Below are 17,770 nucleotides of genomic sequence, written 5' to 3' on the forward strand. Positions count from 1 at the left end.
TGGAGGCAGGTTAATGTAATCAAAGGTTATAGCTCTGAAAAGTATGATGGTAGGATTTTAAAACTCAGATTACATAGGTTGGTTAACTCTTGGTTTGTTTCAAGTATTACTGAGCTATATTTGAAGTACATCCTCAACTATTATTGCATTATTCACAGCTGTCCAGTAATAACTCCAGCAGTAAAATATCTTAAGTATGAAACATGTAATGTTGATGACAAATGTTTTAGAACATCAGGAGTAAGAGTAATGAAGAGCAAAGTAAATCTACAACAAGAAAAGGGAAGGTCCATTTATTAAAAATAAAAATAGTCGACAGTCTCTGATAACAAACAAAACCATTCAGACTCGAAATAGATCCAATATACGTTGTAACAATGCACATATATTAAAAAAACCGAAGAGCCATTAAGTAGTTTTGTTACAATTTTAGAAAGGAAAACAGGATTGTGGCTTGCTCCTGCCTACACACAGCATGCAGGCCCAGCCCCACTTTCTGTGTCCTGTGCAGCACAGCGGTGCATGGCGTGTGTTCATTCAGTGAACACACTGTTTCTGGAGAAAATCGCAGTTTCTGTAAGGATGATCCAGTACATAAATTAGTGGCTCCATTTCATTAAAAAATCTGTGTAGGCAGGAAGAGCAGGGATGACCGTTTTCAAAGTCTTCAGTTTTAACAAAAGGTACAGAATAAACTACTAAATCTAGATACTTTCACATTATTTTGCATGAGTATCAATCAAGTACTGTGTAAAAATTTTTGTAAAATCTTGTTAGCCAAACTACTGTCTTTAAATCAAAGTTTGTCACTCTTTTAGCATGGCTGATAAGTTTTTTCTGCCTTTGTCACTAATAACACTTGTCAAACCAAAGAACTTTGAAAAAGAATATGCACTGATAAAGGGAAATAGTACCGAAAATGTGCCTGGACTTCAGTCTTAAGACACACACAGTTCCTGTTGGATACTGGACTGTGAGAGTTTATTATCTTCAGTCTTTTCAGGTCCTGAGGTGTGGCAAGTAGTCTTCCGCTTAAATAATCGAAGACTCAGTCGTAAGAGTTCATTGTCTACCACTGGAGCATTTGTATAAGCTTGTTTTACGGTGCCCTATTTGGAGAAAACAAAAACAAGTTAAACATGTACATTATTAGTTGACAGTAGAAAAGACAGGTTAACTGCTAACAAAAATATCAGTTATAAGAAAAATTCGTTAGTGATGAATATTAAATTAGCTGTGTTGGATATTTAAAAGCAAAATTAAGAAATGTCTGCAGACTCAAGGAATCTTAGAAAAGAAAGCAAATCTTTAGAGGGCGCCTAGTCTAACTTCTTGCTTAAAGCAGGAATCTTCTCAACAATCCCTGACAGGTAATCAAGTAGTTTTTACTTCATTATTTCCAATGACAAAACAACGAAAAACACTGCACATTCTATTGTTGAACGGTAATATTTCGTCCACCTTTTGAAATAAAATCTCTTCTATGGAGCTACACACTAATTCAGTTTTACTTTCACATGACAATCAATTCTCTGAAGAGAAGCACCAAACATTCCATACTCCTTACTGGTCTGTTGATATGACATAAGATGTAGGCTCCAGAACTGAACAAATTCTCCAGAAGACAGCTGATCAATGCAGTCTACTGAGAAACTAAGATGTAGATGGCTATTATTGGAACTTAAAGCGACCTTAGCAGTTTTGAAAGTTATTGTCATAAAATTTTGTTAAATGTTCTCCAACCATGTGTAGAATGAAATAAAGATTTGAATATCTCCAGCATTCTGCTATTTCTCTTCTAGATCTTTAAAGGAAGAGTGATGCCTTGACCACATTTGCATTATAAAAAATATTTTATAAGTTGTGATACAGTAAAACTGGCCTTTTATGTATAGTTCTGTGAGTCTTCACTCATGTATATATTCAAGAAACCACGCCTGTTGTCTTTCTCAACTGGGGTTCCTTACCTGAACCAAACAAAAAATAAGCTGAGCTTCAATTTCCTTTATTCTTCAAGGAAATGTTTACATATAATCACTTGTGTTTATTTCCTCTTCAATTTGGTATCTTCTCATAAACACTATATAATCTCCTCACCACTCTGGAAAATTTTTTTCCTTGAACTTCAATTTAAATGAGTTTCTAGTATATTTCATTATCTAAAGAAACTTTGCAAACGAAAAATATTTCACAGGAATAGACTATTTAAAATTTTTTTCCAGGTGGAGGGGAAGATCGCAGAAGAGTAAGATGTGGAGAGCACCTTCCTCCCCACAGATACACCAGAAATACATCTACACGTGGAGCAACTCCTACAGAACACCTACTGAATGCTGGCAGAAGACCTCAGACCTCCCAAAAGGCAAGAAACTCCCCATATACCTGGGTAGGGGAAAAGAAAAAAAAAAAAACAGACAAAAGAACAGGCACGGGACCTGCACCAGTGGGAGGGAGCTGTGAAGGAGGAAAGGTTTCCACACACTAGGAAGGCCCTTTGCGGGCAGAGACTGCGGGAGGTGGAGGGGGGAGCTTCGGAGCTGTGGAGGAGAGCATAGCAACAGGGGTGTGGAGGGCAAAGCGGGGAGATTCCCACACAGAGGATCGGTGCCGATCGGCACTCACCAGCCCGAGAGGCTTGTCTGCTCACCCGCCGGGGCGGGCGGGGCTGCGAGCTGAGGCTCAGGCTTCGGTCGGAGCGCAGGGAGAGGACTGGGGTTGGCTGCGTGAACACAGCCTGAAGGGGTTAGTGCACCACGGCTAGCCAGGAGGGAGTCCGGGGAAAAGTCTGGACCTGCCAAAGAGGCAAGAGACTTTTTCTTCCCTCTTTGTTTCCTGGTGTGCAAGGAGAGGGGATTAAGAGCGCTGCTTAAAGGAACTCCAGAGTCAGCGAGCCGCAGCTAAAAGCGTGGACCCCAGAGATGGGCGGGAGATGCTAAGGCTGCTGCTGCCACCACCAAGAAGCCTGTGTGTGAGCACAGGTCACTATCCCCCCTTCCTGGGAGCCTGTGCAGCCTGCTACTGCCAGGGTCCCGGGATCCAGGGACAACTTCCCTGGGAGAATGCACGGCAGGCATCAGGCTGGTGCAACGTCCTGACGTCCTCTGCTGCCGCAGACTCGCCCCGCACTCCGTGCCCCTCCCTTCCCCCGGCCTGAGTGAGCCAGAGCTCCCGAATCAGCGGCTCCTTTAACCCCGTCCTGTCTGAGTGAAGAACAGACGCCCTCCAGCAACCTACATGCAGTGGCGGGGCCAAATCCAAAGCTGAGCCCCTGGGAGCTGTGAGAACAAAGAAGAGAAAGGGAAATCTCTCCCAGCAGCCTCAGGAGCAGCGGATTAAAGCTCCACAATCAACTTGATGTACCCTGCATCTGTGGAAAACCTGAATAGACAACCAATCATCCCAAATTGAGGTGGATTTTGAGAGCAAGATTTATTATTTTTTCCCCTTTTCCTCTTTTTGTGAGTGTGTATGTGTATGCTTCTTAGTGAGATTTTGTCTGTATAGCTTTGCTTCCAACATTTGTCCTAAGGTTCTATCTGTCCCTTTTTTTCCTAAATAATTATTTTTTAATTTAATAACTTTATTTTATTATATTTCACTGTATCTTCTTTCTTTTTTCCTTCCTTCCCTCCTTCCTCCCTCCCTCCTTTCTTTCCTTCTTCTTTTTCTTTCTTCCTTCCTACTTCTACTAATTCTTTCTCTCTACTTTTTCTTTTATTCTGAGCTGTGTGGATGAAATGCTCTTGATGCTGCAGCCAGGAGTCAGTGCTGTGCCTCTGAGGTGGGAGAGCCAACTTCAGGACACTGGTCAACAAGAGACCTCCCAGCTCCACATAATATCAAACGGCAAAAATCTCTCAGAGATCTCCATCTCAACACCAGCACCCAGCTTCACTCAACGACCAGCAAGCTACAGTGCTGGACACCCTATGCCAAACAACTAGCAAGACAGGAACACAACCTCACCCATTAGCAGAGAGGCTGCCTAAAATCGTAATAAGGCCACAGACACCCCAAAACACACCACCAGATGCGGTCCTGCCCACCAGAAAGACAAGATCCAGCCTCATCCACCAGAACACAGGCACTAGTCCCCTCCACCAGGAAGCCTACACAACCCACTGAACCAACCTTAGCCACTGGGGACAGACATCAAGAACAATGGCAACTACGAACCTGCAGCCTGCGAAAAGGAGACCCCAACAAAGTAAGATAAGCAAAATGAGAAGACAGAAAAACACACAGCAGATGAAAGAGCAAGATAAAAACACACCAGACCTAACAAATGAAGAATAGGCAGTCTACCTGAAAAAGAATTCAGAATAATGATAGTAAAGATGATCCAAAATCTTGGAAATAGAATAGACAAAATGCAAGAAACATTTAACAAGGACCTAGAAGAACAAAGGTGAAACAAACAATGATGAAGAACACAATAAATGAAAAATACTCTAGATGGGATCAACAGCAGAATAACTGAGGCAGAAGAACGGATAAGTGACCTGGAGGATAAAATAGTGGAAATAACTACTGCAGAGCAGAATGAAGAAAAAGAATGAAAAGAAGTGAGGACAGTCTCAGAGACCTCTGGGACAACATTAAATGCACCAACATTCGAATTATAGGGATTCCAGAAGAAGAAGAGAAAAAGAAAGGGACTGAGAAAATATTTGAAGAGATTATAGTTGAAAACTTCCCTAATATGGGAAAAGAAATAGTTAATCAAGTCCAGGAAGCACAGAGAGTCCCATACAGGATAAATCCAAGGAGAAATATGCCAAGACACATATTAATCAAACTGTCAAAAATTAAATACAAAGAAAGCATATTAAAAGCAGCAAGGGAAAAACAACAAATAACACACAAGGGAATCCCCATAAGGTTAACAGCTGATCTCTCAGCAGAAACTCTGCAAGCCAGAAGGGAGTGGCAGGACATACTGAAAGTGATGAAGGAGAAAAACCTGCAACCAAGATTACTCTACCCAGCAAGGATCTCATTCAGATTTGATGGAGAAATTAAAACCTTCACAGACAAGCAAAAGCTGAGAGAGTTCAGCACCACCAAACCAGCTTTCCAACAAATGCTAAAGGAACTTCTCTAGGCAAGAAACACAAGACCTACAATAACAAACCCAAAACAATTAAGAAAATGGGAATAGGAACATACATATCGATAATTACCTTAAATATAAATGGACTAAATGCTCCCACCAAAAGACAAAGATTGGCTGAATGGATACAAAAACAAGACCCATTATCTATGCTGTCTACAAGAGACCCACTTCAGACCTAGAGACACATACAGACTGAAAGCAAGGGGATGGAAAAAGATATTCCATGCAAGTTGAAACGAAAAGCTGGAGTAGCAATTCTCATATCAGACAAAATAGACTTTAAAATAAAGACTATTAGAAGAGACAGAGAAGGACACTACATAATGATCAAGGGATTGATCCAAGAAGATATAACAATTGGAAATATTTATGCACCCAACATAGGACCACCTCAATACATAAGGCAAATACTAACAGCCATAAAAGGGGAAATCAACAGTAACACATTCATAGTAGGGGACTTTAACACCCCACTTTCACCAATGGACAGATCATCCAAAATGAAAATAAATGAGGAAACACAAGCTTTAAATGATACATTAAACAAGATGGACTTAATTGATATTTATAGGACACTCCATCCAAAAACAACAGAATACACATTTTTCTCAAGTGCTCATGGAAGATTCTCCAGGATAGATCATATCTTGGGTCACAAATCAAGCCTTGGTAAATTTAAGAAAATTGAAATCATATCAAGTATCTTTTCCGACCACAACACCATAAGACTAGATATCAATTACAGGAAAAGATCTGTAAAAAAATACAAACACATGGAGGCTAAACAATACACTACTTAATAATGAAGTGATCATTGAAGAAATCAAGGAGGAAATAAAAAAATACCTAGAAACAAATGACAGTGGAGACACAAAGACCCAAAACCTATGGGATGCAGCAAAAGCAGTTCTAAGGGGGAAGTTTATAGCAATACAAGCCCACCTTAAGAAGCAGGAAACATCTCGAATAAACAACCTAACCTTGCACCTAAAGCAATGAGAAAGAAGAACAAAAAAACCCCAAAGTTAGCAGAAGGAAAGAAATCATAAAAATCACATCAGAAATAAATGAAAAAGAAATGAAGGAAACCATAGCAAAGATCAATAAAACTAAAAGCTGGTTCTTTGAGGAGATAAACAAAATAGATAAACCATTAGCCAGACTCATCAAGAAAAAAAGGGAGAAGACTCAAATCAATAAAATTAGAAATGAAAAAGGAGAAGTAACAACTGACACTGCAGAAATACAAAAGATCATGAGAGATTACTACAAGCAACTCTATGCCAATAAAATGGACAACCTGGAAGAAATGGACAAATTCTTAGAAAGGCACAACCTGCCAAGACTGAATCAGGAAGAAATAGAAAATATGCACAGACCAATCACAAGCACTGAAATTGAAACTATTAAAAATCTTCCAACAAACAAAAGCCCAGGACCAGATGGCTTCACAGGTGAATTCTATCAAACATTTAGAGAAGAGCTAACACCTATCCTTCTCAAACTCTTCCAAAATATAGCAGAGGGAGAAACACTCCCAAACTCATTCTAGGATACCAAAACCTGACAAGGATGTCACAAAGAAAGAAAACTACAGGCCAGTATCACTGATGAACATAGATGCAAAAATCCTCAACAAAATACTAGCAAACAGAATCCAACAGCACATTAAAAGGGTCATACACCATGATCAAGTGGGGTTTATTCCAGGAATGCAAGGATTCTTCAATATACGCAAATCTATCAATGATCATCTCAATAGATGCAGAGAAAGCTTTTGACAAAATTCAACACCCATTTATGATAAAAACCCTGTAGAAAGTAGGCATAGAGGGAACTTTCCTCAACATGATAAAGGCCATCTATGACAAACCCACAGCCAACATCATCCTCAATGGTGAAAAACTGAAAGTATTTCCACTAAGATCAGGAACAAGACAAGGTTGCCCTCTCTCACCACTCTTATTCAATATAGTTTTGGAAGTTTTAGCCACAGCAATCAGAGAAGGAAAGGAAATAAAAGGAATCCAAACCAGAAAAGAAGAAGTAAAGCTGTCACTGTCTGCAGATGACATGATACTATACATAGAGAATCCTAAAGATGCCACCAGAAAACTACTAGAGCTAATCAATGAATTTGGTAAAGTTGCAGGATACAAAATTAATGCACAGAAATCTCTTGCATTCCTATACACTAATGATGAAAAATCTGAAAGTGAAATCAACAAAACACTCCCATTTACCATTGCAACAAAAAGAATAAAATATCTAGGAATAAACCTACCTAAGGAGACAAAAGACCTGTATGCAGAAAATTATAAGACACTGATGAAAGAAATTAAAGATGATACAAATAGGGAAGAGATATACCATGTTCTTGGATTGGAAGAATCAACATTGTGAAAATGATTCTACTACCCAAAGCAATCTACAGATTCAATGCAATCCCTATCAAACTACCACTGGCATTTTTCACAGAACTAGAACAAAAAATTTCACAATTTGTATGGAAACACAAAAGACCCCGAATAGCCAAAGCAATCTTGAGAACGAAAAACAGAGCTGGAGGAATCAGGCTCCCTGACTTCAGACTATACCACAAAGCTACAGTAATGAAGACAGTATGGTACTGGCACAATGGAACAGGATAGAAAGCCCAGAGATAAACCCACACACATATGGTCACCTTATCTTTGATAAAGGAGGCGGGAAGGTACAGTGGAGAAAGGACAGCCTCTTCAATAAGTGGTGCTGGGAAAACTGGACAGGTACATGTAAAAGTATGAGATTAGATCACTCCCTAACACCATACACAAAAATAAGCTCAAAATGGATTAAAGACCTAAATGTAAGGCCAGAAACTATCAAACTCTTAGAGGAAGGCAGAACACTCTATGACAGAAATCACAGCAAGATCCTTTTTGACCCACCTCCTAGAGAAATGGAAATAAAAACAAAAATAAACAAATGGGACCTAATGAAACTTCAAAGCTTTTGCACAGCAAAGGAAACCATAAACAAGACCAAAAGACAACCCTCAGAATGGGAGAAAATATTTGCAAATGAAGCAACTGACAAGGGATTAATTTCCAAAATTTACAAGCAGCTCATACAGCTCAATAACAAAAAAACAAACAACCCAATCCAAAAATGGGCAGAAGACCTAAATAGACATTTCTCCAAAGAAGATATACTGAGTGCCAACAAACACATGAAAGAATGCTCAACACCATTAATCATTAGAGACATGCAAATTAAAACTACAATGAGATACCGTCTCACACCAGTCAGAATGGCCATCATCAAAAAATCTAGAAACAATAAATGCTGGAGTGGTGTGGAAAAAAGGGAACACTCTTGCACTGCTGGTGGGAATGTGAATTGGTTCAGCCACTATGGAGAACAGTATGGAGGTTCCTTAAAAAACTACAAATAGAACTACCATATGACCCAGCAATCCCACTACTGGGCATATACCCTGAGAAAACCAAAATTCAGAAAGAGTCATGTACCAAAATGTTCATTGCAGCTCTATTGACAATAGCCTGGAGATGGAAACAACCTAAGTGCCCATCATCAGATGAATGGATAAAGAAGAGGTGGCACATATATACAATGGAATATTACTCAGCCATAAAAAGAAACGAAATTGAGCAATTTGTAATGAGGTGGATAGACCTAGAGTCTGTCATACAGAGTGAAGTAAGTCAGAAAGAGAAAGACAAATACCATATGCTAACATATATATATGGAATTTAAGAAAAAAAATGTCATGAAGGACCTAGGGGTAAGACAGGAATAAAGACACAGACCTACTGGAGAACGGACTTGAGGATATGGGGAGGGGGAAGGGTGAGCTGTGACAAAGCGAGAGAGAGGCATGGACATATATACACTAACAAACGTAAGGTAGATAGCTAGTGGGAAGCAACTGCATAGCACAGGGATATCAGCTCGGTGCTTTGTGACCGCCTGGAGGGGTGGGATAGGGAGGGTGGGAGGGAGAGACACAAGAGGGAAGAGATATGGGAACATATGTATATGTACAACTGATTCACTTTGTTATAAAGAGAAACTAACCCACCATTGTTAAGTAATTATACCCCAATAGAGATGTTAAAAAATTTTTTTTCCAGTACCAATAACAATGTTATTCAAAACAAATGTTATTCAAAACTATTAAAGTAAAATAAAAAGTCCTATAAATTCTAATAAAATTCTTTCTTTTACATGTGTAAAAGACTGGGAAACCAAACTCATAAAAGCAGATCATGAGACCTTAATTTCACCTTAAAGCAATCAAATGAAGAATATGTCATCCATACTACTCAACAGACATGTTCCAATTTTTCTAAGGAAACAACAGTACCTTCTCATTTTTAACAAGCTGCTTCCGGATTGCAGAATCCCGCCTGAAGCATAATGCTTTACAGCATGGTCCAAGATTACTAAGAAGACTTGCTCTTTCCTCTTTTCGTAGTAATGCAGCCATGTTGAGAGCCCCCAATTCATGTTCAAAAAGATTGTCTGCGTCTTTCAATAAAAAATAAACACATTAAGGTTTCTGAAAATAGAAGTGTTATCAACTGCTTAGATGAATATTCCACAAAGTCTATCTATACTAAGTTTATCTATACTTTATCAAAGTTACCAACAGTGGTGAAAACTATTTCATATTAAAGGCAATATGTTCTCTGTGAGAGAACTCCAGTATGTAGTTTTGGTGCTAGGCTCGAACAAAAATAAATACTCTGATAGCCACTTTAAGATATAAGAAAAGCAGAATTGGGAGACAGAATTTAGACACGGATTACTATGGGAAAAAAGTTCAAGTTAAGAATTAGTAAAATCAAATTCAATATATTGTGTACCATCAACTAAAAGTTCTAGATTCAGGACTTTATTATGGCAAGATTCAAATGTAGTAATGTGACTGCATTCTGTGAACCCTAAAAACTTAAGAAAGTGATTAGCTGTTTGTTAGATAATCTGCAAATTTTATCCAATATTTGGTCACAGTAAAAACCTGGGACAATGTATCAAAATCACTTAGTTTTAAGTCATAACATGCTAAGTAGGGAGAAAACACTTAATAAAAATAGAGATTGAGTTAAAAATAGACAAGAAATCAAAATTTACAGAATAGGGTCAGTCATTAATCTAAATAAATAACAGAAAGAGTAGTAACTTCAAAGTTAACATTCCAGGAGTTGGCCAAGAGTATGAATGGTATCAGGTAGTGTTTCTATAGCAACATGATCAAACAGGTTATTGCTAGAGCCCACAAAGGGAAACAGTAAATAACACCTAGGTAAAAACAAAACAGACATTTGAGAATTAATGAAATTGCATTACATATTTCATTTCCTGAACTGCAGAGCATAAATAGATTAGATAATTAACAAGAAACCTGTCTCATGTAATATACCTAGTTGGTAAGTTATACACCTAGTGAATAGGTTTATAACAAAAGCAAAAATAAATGTAAATAAAAACTCAGAAATAGTTCACAAACTTCAATGTCTATCAGAATCATCTGAGCAGTTTTTAAAAATACAGTGCCAGGGCTCTACCACCAGACCTACAGACTCTCCACAGTTGGAACTAGGATACCTTAGTGGGTATCCCGTTGGGGGAAAAGGCAGTTCCTCAGGTAATTCAGCCATACCAATGTTTGAGCCAACCAATGACACAGTCATATAATGCAGACTAGACTATTAAAAAAAAATAGCACCAAACATTCACCACCATTCTACTATAGATACAAATAAAGAAATCTCCGTTGAGTCCATGCACTTCCTTGAAAATTGCTCATTAGGACAAATTACTTTTTATTTAAATCTTTTCTGCTTTCACAACAGTAGACTTAAAACACACTTGCAAACCTCCCTAGAACATATAACATGGCTAAACTTAGTCTTTTCCTGGTTTTGAACTGACCAGCACCAAATAACTCGAGACAGATTAAACATGTATATAAGTACAAGTAAACCAAAGGAACTAAAATAACAGAAAATTTAGCTTCAAAGAACTTAATCATACTATAATCAGAAAACCTGGACAAAAGCAATTTAAATTTCAGTACATATTCAAGTTTTCTGTTTTAAGTCTTAGAATTTAAAAAGTACATAGGGAGTGGAGATATACTTTCTTCAGCACTGGGGCACAGAAACAGAATAGATTAGAAAAAAATCAGTTATTTCACAAATATTTATTGAATACCTACTATGTGTCAGGTACTTTTCAAGGCAATGGCATAATTAGTAAGAATAGATCACTAGACAATACAGCAGTAAACAAAACAGTCCTATTCCTTAGGGAACTTATATTCAGTATCATATATTAGTTCTCTAACAAAGCTATCATACCACCAAAAAATAGGACTACTTGGTAAGGACAATCAAATCCTTCTTTACAGTGTACGTTTTCATTGTTTAAAGTAAGTGATCATTAGTCAGGGACAAACTATAGTCTGATTTTGCTAACTACGTAATAGATTTTAACTTGAAATGCCATTAGCAAGAGACACAGGAGCAAATAGCTGTAGATGTGGATAAGAACTTAGGGATTTCATTACATCATTTTATGCCCACAAGAGTTACTTAAGATCACAGAACCAATCAAAGTAGAAAGAGTGGGGCAAGAACTCAAGACACTGGTCATCTGTCAGGTTAACACATATTCACCATTATAATTTATGTTTCTTACACATACGTTCTATGTATACTAAGCCATATTAAAATCAAGAGTCTTACTGCTTATGCTAACAGTTGAAGAAAGAACATGGATCATGAAACACATAAAACAATTTTTTTCAATTTAGTAAAAGTTCAATTCTTTTTCCTAAACTTTTTTACTCTAATGAATGTGACAAAACATTAAATAATCTTAGTGCCTTCACCTTTTACCTCCTTTCCTCCTGTTTTACACTCCTCCTCCCCATTAATAAAGTCTTAATGAGCTGCCAAAACATAATAAGCGAGGTACCAGAGAAACAGAAAACAAGGACCCTATAAACTAAAAGTGTTCTGGAATAATGAAAAGCTGTAGCAGTAAGGTCTAAAATCAATGCGATAAAATGTTTTAAACTAAATAGCAGCAGCTCATATTTACTGAGCATCACTGTATGTCAGAAACTATTCTAAGTGTTTTACTTGTAACAACTCATTTGTTCCTCCTAACAATCATATGGAACAACTGATTGGTGGTGTAATTATTCCCAGCTTGTAGATGATAACAGTAGCACATAAATTAAATAACAGCTAGTAAGTGGTGTGCCTGTTGGAATCCAGGCCATCTGGCCCAGAGACTAAGCTCTTAACCACTTTGTTAAAGGCTCAACCTAAACATCTGCATTTGAGTAGAATTCCCCATTTCCCGGGGGAAAGGGTTGCCAAGATAACCAATTTGCTTAGATATGAACAATATCTAGTTCACTTCCCCAGGCTCTACTTCATTTAGCCTTGGGTAAACCACTGAGCACTTTGACATTAGAACTTACCTGTTAAAAAGTAACTTTGATACAGTAAGATCATTGTGCTATGTTTACAACTTTTCTGTAGGCTTAAATTTTTCTCAAAATAAATTAAAACAAACTTTGACCATGAGGATTAAATACTGAAAATAAGTGAGTCCTCAAAAACAAAAAAAGTTTTTATACTGTAACTGCTACATGAGAACAGAATCCTTTTCAAAGGCACCTTAATGTTTATATTAAACATTATATAGTCAAAGTGGGACGGAATTACCTTTGGGTTTTTCTAAAAGTCTCTGACATGTTTCTTTGACTTTAGTAAAGAGTTCAGAACCAGCCAACTTTTTAGAGATCCCAATTCTCAGCATAATGGCTCCAGGCGTGAATTTTAAGAGTGCAGCCCCAGGCTCTCGTGGTTCTTTTGGATGCTTTGGCATAAGACCAGACCAGTCCACATCTATCACATCTAATGGATCTACAAAAAGTTAAAGAACAGAATTTTATTACACCAAGAAATATATTCTCGTTATCTATAGAGAAATACAGATTCCAAGCCACAGAAAGCATTAAATAACAAGTAATATAAATCAAAAAAGGCACATTCTTAAAACAAAAGATTTTCTATAAAAGCTAAAATTTAGAATCTTAAGGACCTCTACAAATAACTTTCTCACCAAAGGAAAAGAGGCGAAGAGGTCACAGGCGAGTGCCTCCACCCACCCCCCATTTCATTTATATGTGGAATCTAAAATGAAAAGAATCAAACAAAAAGAAAACCAAACTCATAGATACAGAGATTGGTGGCTTCCAGAGGGGAAGGAATGTGAAGTTTAGACAGAATGTGTCAAGGGTATCAAGTGGTACAAACTTGCAATTATAAATAAATCATGGGGATGTAATGTATAGCATGGTAACTATAGTCAATAATATTGTATTTCAACATTAAAAGTTGCTAGAAAGTATATCTGAAAAGTTCTCATCACAAGAAAAAAAACTTTGTAACTTTGCATGGTGACAGATGGTAACTAGACTTAATGTGGTGATCATGTTGCAATGTATACAAATGTCAAATCATTACGTTGTGTACCTGAAACTAATGTATGTCAATTATACTTCAATAAAAAACCCAAAAACCAAAAAAAAAGGCAAGCAAACAAACACCTAAGCAAACCCATTCCTACAAATAATGCATTTAAATTGCTTGAGAGATCCTCAATGAAAGAACTCCATCATTTCACTATATTAGGTCTGACATTTTGAAGCTTGGTACCAGAGTCATTTCAAGGGTTAATTAAGTAAATCCAGGAGTGTATTTAGTTTGCATGTGTGCATGCATGCACAGACACAGTTTACCTTTTAAAAACAAATGATTCATTATGAAATAAATTTAAGAATCAGGGAGTGGCTAAGATTAAAATTGAGAATAATCTATCCACTGATAAGTCAGAGTTTAGGAAATTAACAAAATAATGTTCTATTCAGAAATACCTAATAGCTGATAATAATAAAGATAACACTCATATATATATTATACATTAGAAAAAACTGTAAAATGTAAGAGCAAATTAAGTCAAAATAAGAATTTAATATTCTGTATACCCAAACAAAGCAAAGACCCTATGATAAAAAAAAAAAATTGTTAGTAACAATTAGACTAATTGGGATGATTCAACAAGAACACTGAAGGTAGCTGCTTCATGGTACAGTCACTGGAGGAAGTTCTGGCAATGAATAAAGTACTGTAAATGGAAATGATTACTGAATTTAGAAAACTGAGAGAGAAGTATATAAACAGTGTTCAAATATAACCTCGACCTTTGGAAATTTCTGAATGGTCATTTCAAAAGTTGGTTTGTGGCAGCACAGTTGTGAAGCTCTGTACCATACACCTACCATCTAGAACACTGCTAGACAATCACTGTTTGATAGGAAATTTTACAATTGTGCTATTTTAAATAATGCCCTTTCCAATTTATAGGCAATGTCTACTTAAAAATGAGCAGAGCACATTAACTATAATTTTCATTTTATTGGCCCTTCTATGTTAATTAAAACATTTAATTAAAATGGGAAAATTCTAACTGCATTTTATCAATTCTTACATCATGAAAGGGAACAAAGAATATCACAATACCATAATTAAATATTTCTTACATTCAACCACCTCTGCAAATGATTACCTGGCATCTTCTCCTCATCCTGTTGGTCCTCCCTCTTTTCAGCATCACCTGCCAGAATTTCATCTAGTTCATCATCACTAATTGGCTCATATCCTTCTCCAGCACCAGATCCTAACGAATGCACATCATCTAACTTGGATTCGTCATCTCCTGCTAAACAGAAAAATTAATTTCATGCCAAAGAGAGTGTTAAGGGAAAGGGTTATCTAAGTGAAAACAAAGAGGAGAGGCTGTGCACACTAAGAAAAGTTGAAAAGCATTTTTTTATTTGAAAACTATATTTAATTATTCAAAACACTTGATACCTCCAAAAGAAAACTTAAAAATTAAATTTAGTTTTAATGCCAAGAACACAATATGGACAGCAATATGAAAATAAGTTATAAGATTACAATTAAAATATGAGAAAATCTACCACTAACATGTTAATGTTGATATTATGTTGTTAATTTTTTATAATAAAACTTTAAGTCCAGAGAAATCTAATTTCAAAAGGATGCATTAATTTCTTTATCAAAATAAATTCATTAATTTTAAAGAACTTGCAAACTAATTAGTAAAACTTACTTGAAACTTTAACCACTAGCGTACCTTCCATTTCTTTATTTACCAACTTTTCTCAACTACCTAGGCTAAAGCTTTGTCTCCTGGTGACTTAGTTGTGAACTTGAATTATCATAAAACTATACAGTACACTTAATATTTCTAATCAGGTGTTATCCATACACTTTACTGAGTTTACAACATTAGTTTTCAAAATGCAACAGCATGCTTTATAAAACTTACAGCAAATAAAATATAATAAACTATGAGATGTTTCTAGTCATTCTACTAATTTTCTACTCTATTAAGTTCTGTAGTAATCTCCTCATACCCCCACCATTCACTTCTAAAGTAAACAATTTTAATAACTTCATTACACAGATATACATCTAAACATAAATGCAAATAATAGGATTTTTAACTTTTCAAGCTTTATCAAACTCATTGTCCTACTTTAACTGGATAAAATTTTGCATTTCACAATAGGTAATTCACCTCTAAATTTCTATGCTATGTTATCTGTGATCACAACCAATGAATGGTATATTTTAGGGATGAAGGGCAAGAACTCCTATCACAAGAGAGATATTACAATGATTGGTTAAAATTATATTCAATTATACCCCAAGGTTGTACCTCTAATAGTACTATGGCTCACAAATTGATGCCATTTAAATTCAAATTTGAGATAAAAATGTGAAGACCACTGAGGCAGAAATGTTTTTGTCAAGTAGAAAAAACATGTTAACAGTTGGTGTATTGGAATATATCTAACCAAATAACCAAAAGATGTAAGGATGTTTATAGTTTTAAACGAATGTGAACCTTATTCTGGGACTAGTGCTACAATACAGCAAATAAAAAGAATATAAAATATTACTGCTTATGTACTAAGTATCCCAGAAGTTTCTTGGGGGCTTGAAGTAGAGAGGTTATGTCAGAACAATGGTGTAGTGGAGGCAGAACTTCCAGAAGAATTTTCAGGGGGGCCATTACTATTGTTAACCTGGGCTATAATTCACCAAAGAATAAGATGCAGAACATGTATGCACAGCAGAACATATTTTCATTCATCAGCCATTTATTGTGTCCTTACTAGAGTCCTGATGATAAAGAAATGAAAAGCTATGGTGCCTAACAAAGGAGTACAGTATAGTGGTGAGAAAACTATGGAAAAATAATTATAATATGGCACAGGGATGCTATTAAAGATGTATAAACAAGGTGCTACGGCGATTTGAAAGAGTAAAGCACCTTTAGCAGAGAAGGCTTCGTAGAGGAAATAATGCATAAACTGGGACTTGCAGTTTGAGTAAGAGAAGATAAAAGGGAAAAGGTCTATCAGGCAATGGGTACGGAGAAGCCTAGAGAAGGAAGCTCATTCAGAGTGCAGAGGCATTAAGCCAGCTTGTATAGCATTATCAGGGGTGAAGGATTGGAGAGTGGATGTCCATAGCTGAGGCTGGCTCTGAGTGGGCAAAAGGGTGGATGTGGCCTTCTCAGGGTCCCTCATTCTAGGAGCGGGAAGTCATTTTAATAAGGGACCTGAGCATGCCCAGATTTTACTATCTGTGGAGGGCTCTGGAACCCATTCCTGCAGATACTGAGGGACTGAGGGACGACTGTAATCATTTATTTCATTTAGGCTTATTTGAACCAAGTCTACCTTGATAGTACTAATGAGTGGAACACATTTTTTAAGTATTATAAGGCTTTTCCTTATAAACTCTATTTTCCCTAAAACAATGGAGTCAATATGTGTATCAGATGACCTTTCAAAAGGAAATATTTGTTTGCTATGAAATCGGAAAAGGAATGGAGCATTGAAACCGACAAAAAGGCGTGACACTCACCTTCCATACTCTCTGTTCTCTCAGCTTTATTTGTATCTTCAAATCCCTGCAGAGATCCTAGATCTTTATCCATTCTTTCTTTATCCAAAGCTAAAGAGTCCCGGAAAGTGCCTTCTAGGTCTCTCTCATGTTCACTCTCCAGTTTTGCTTCACTGCGTTTTACAGACTCTATTTGAGGACTCTCAAAAGTTCTGTCTCTGTCCCTGTCCCTGTCCCTTTCCATAGAATCAGAGATTAATCTCTCCCTTTCCCTGTCCAAGTCTCTCCTTTTGTCTCGTTCTCTCTCCCGTTCCCGTAGTCGATCTCGGTCCCTGTTCCGGGGCCAATCTTTATCGGCATCTCGCTCCCAGTCTCTCTGCCGTGTATCTCTCCTCTCTCTCTCCCGCTCTCTCTCATGCTCGTAACGATCACGATCTTGAAGCCTATCTCTGCTATCAAACGACCCTGACCTTGAATGGACCTGTCGATCTGACTCAGGAGAACTTCTTCTTGAACTATGGCTTCTTGAATCCTGGCGATCTAAAATAAATACACCATATACAAAGAGTTAACACGTGATAAAATGGAAAGAAAAGGCTTCATTTTAAGGCCCTTTAAAACTGAC

General features: G+C 37.0%; 1 protein-coding gene across 11 annotated transcripts in view; it reads right to left on the reverse strand.

Moving 5' to 3' along the window:
• Nucleotides 1-268: 268 nt before the first annotated feature.
• ZC3H13 (zinc finger CCCH-type containing 13) overlaps nt 269-17,770 on the reverse strand; it is a 91,423-nt gene continuing 73,921 nt past the window's right edge. For 9 of the 11 annotated variants that reach the window (XM_027116243.1, XM_027116239.1, XM_027116245.1 and 6 more), the window contains 5 exons: nt 17,167-17,685; nt 14,771-14,923; nt 12,865-13,065; nt 9,486-9,649; nt 269-1,109 (listed from right to left, as the gene is read on the reverse strand). In XM_027116243.1, coding sequence (XP_026972044.1) covers nt 939-1,109; nt 9,486-9,649; nt 12,865-13,065; nt 14,771-14,923; nt 17,167-17,685 — 1,208 coding nt within the window. In that variant the 3' untranslated portion in view covers nt 269-938. The remainder of the gene's footprint in view (nt 1,110-9,485; nt 9,650-12,864; nt 13,066-14,770; nt 14,924-17,166; nt 17,686-17,770) is intronic. The other 2 variants (XM_027116244.1, XM_027116240.1) reach the window with 1 other exon arrangement.

This window comes from Aethalodelphis obliquidens, unplaced genomic scaffold (assembly GCF_003676395.1).
Source record: "Aethalodelphis obliquidens isolate GAN/ISIS:26980383/991018 unplaced genomic scaffold, ASM367639v1 scaffold16, whole genome shotgun sequence".
Lineage (NCBI taxonomy): Eukaryota > Metazoa > Chordata > Mammalia > Artiodactyla > Delphinidae > Aethalodelphis > Aethalodelphis obliquidens.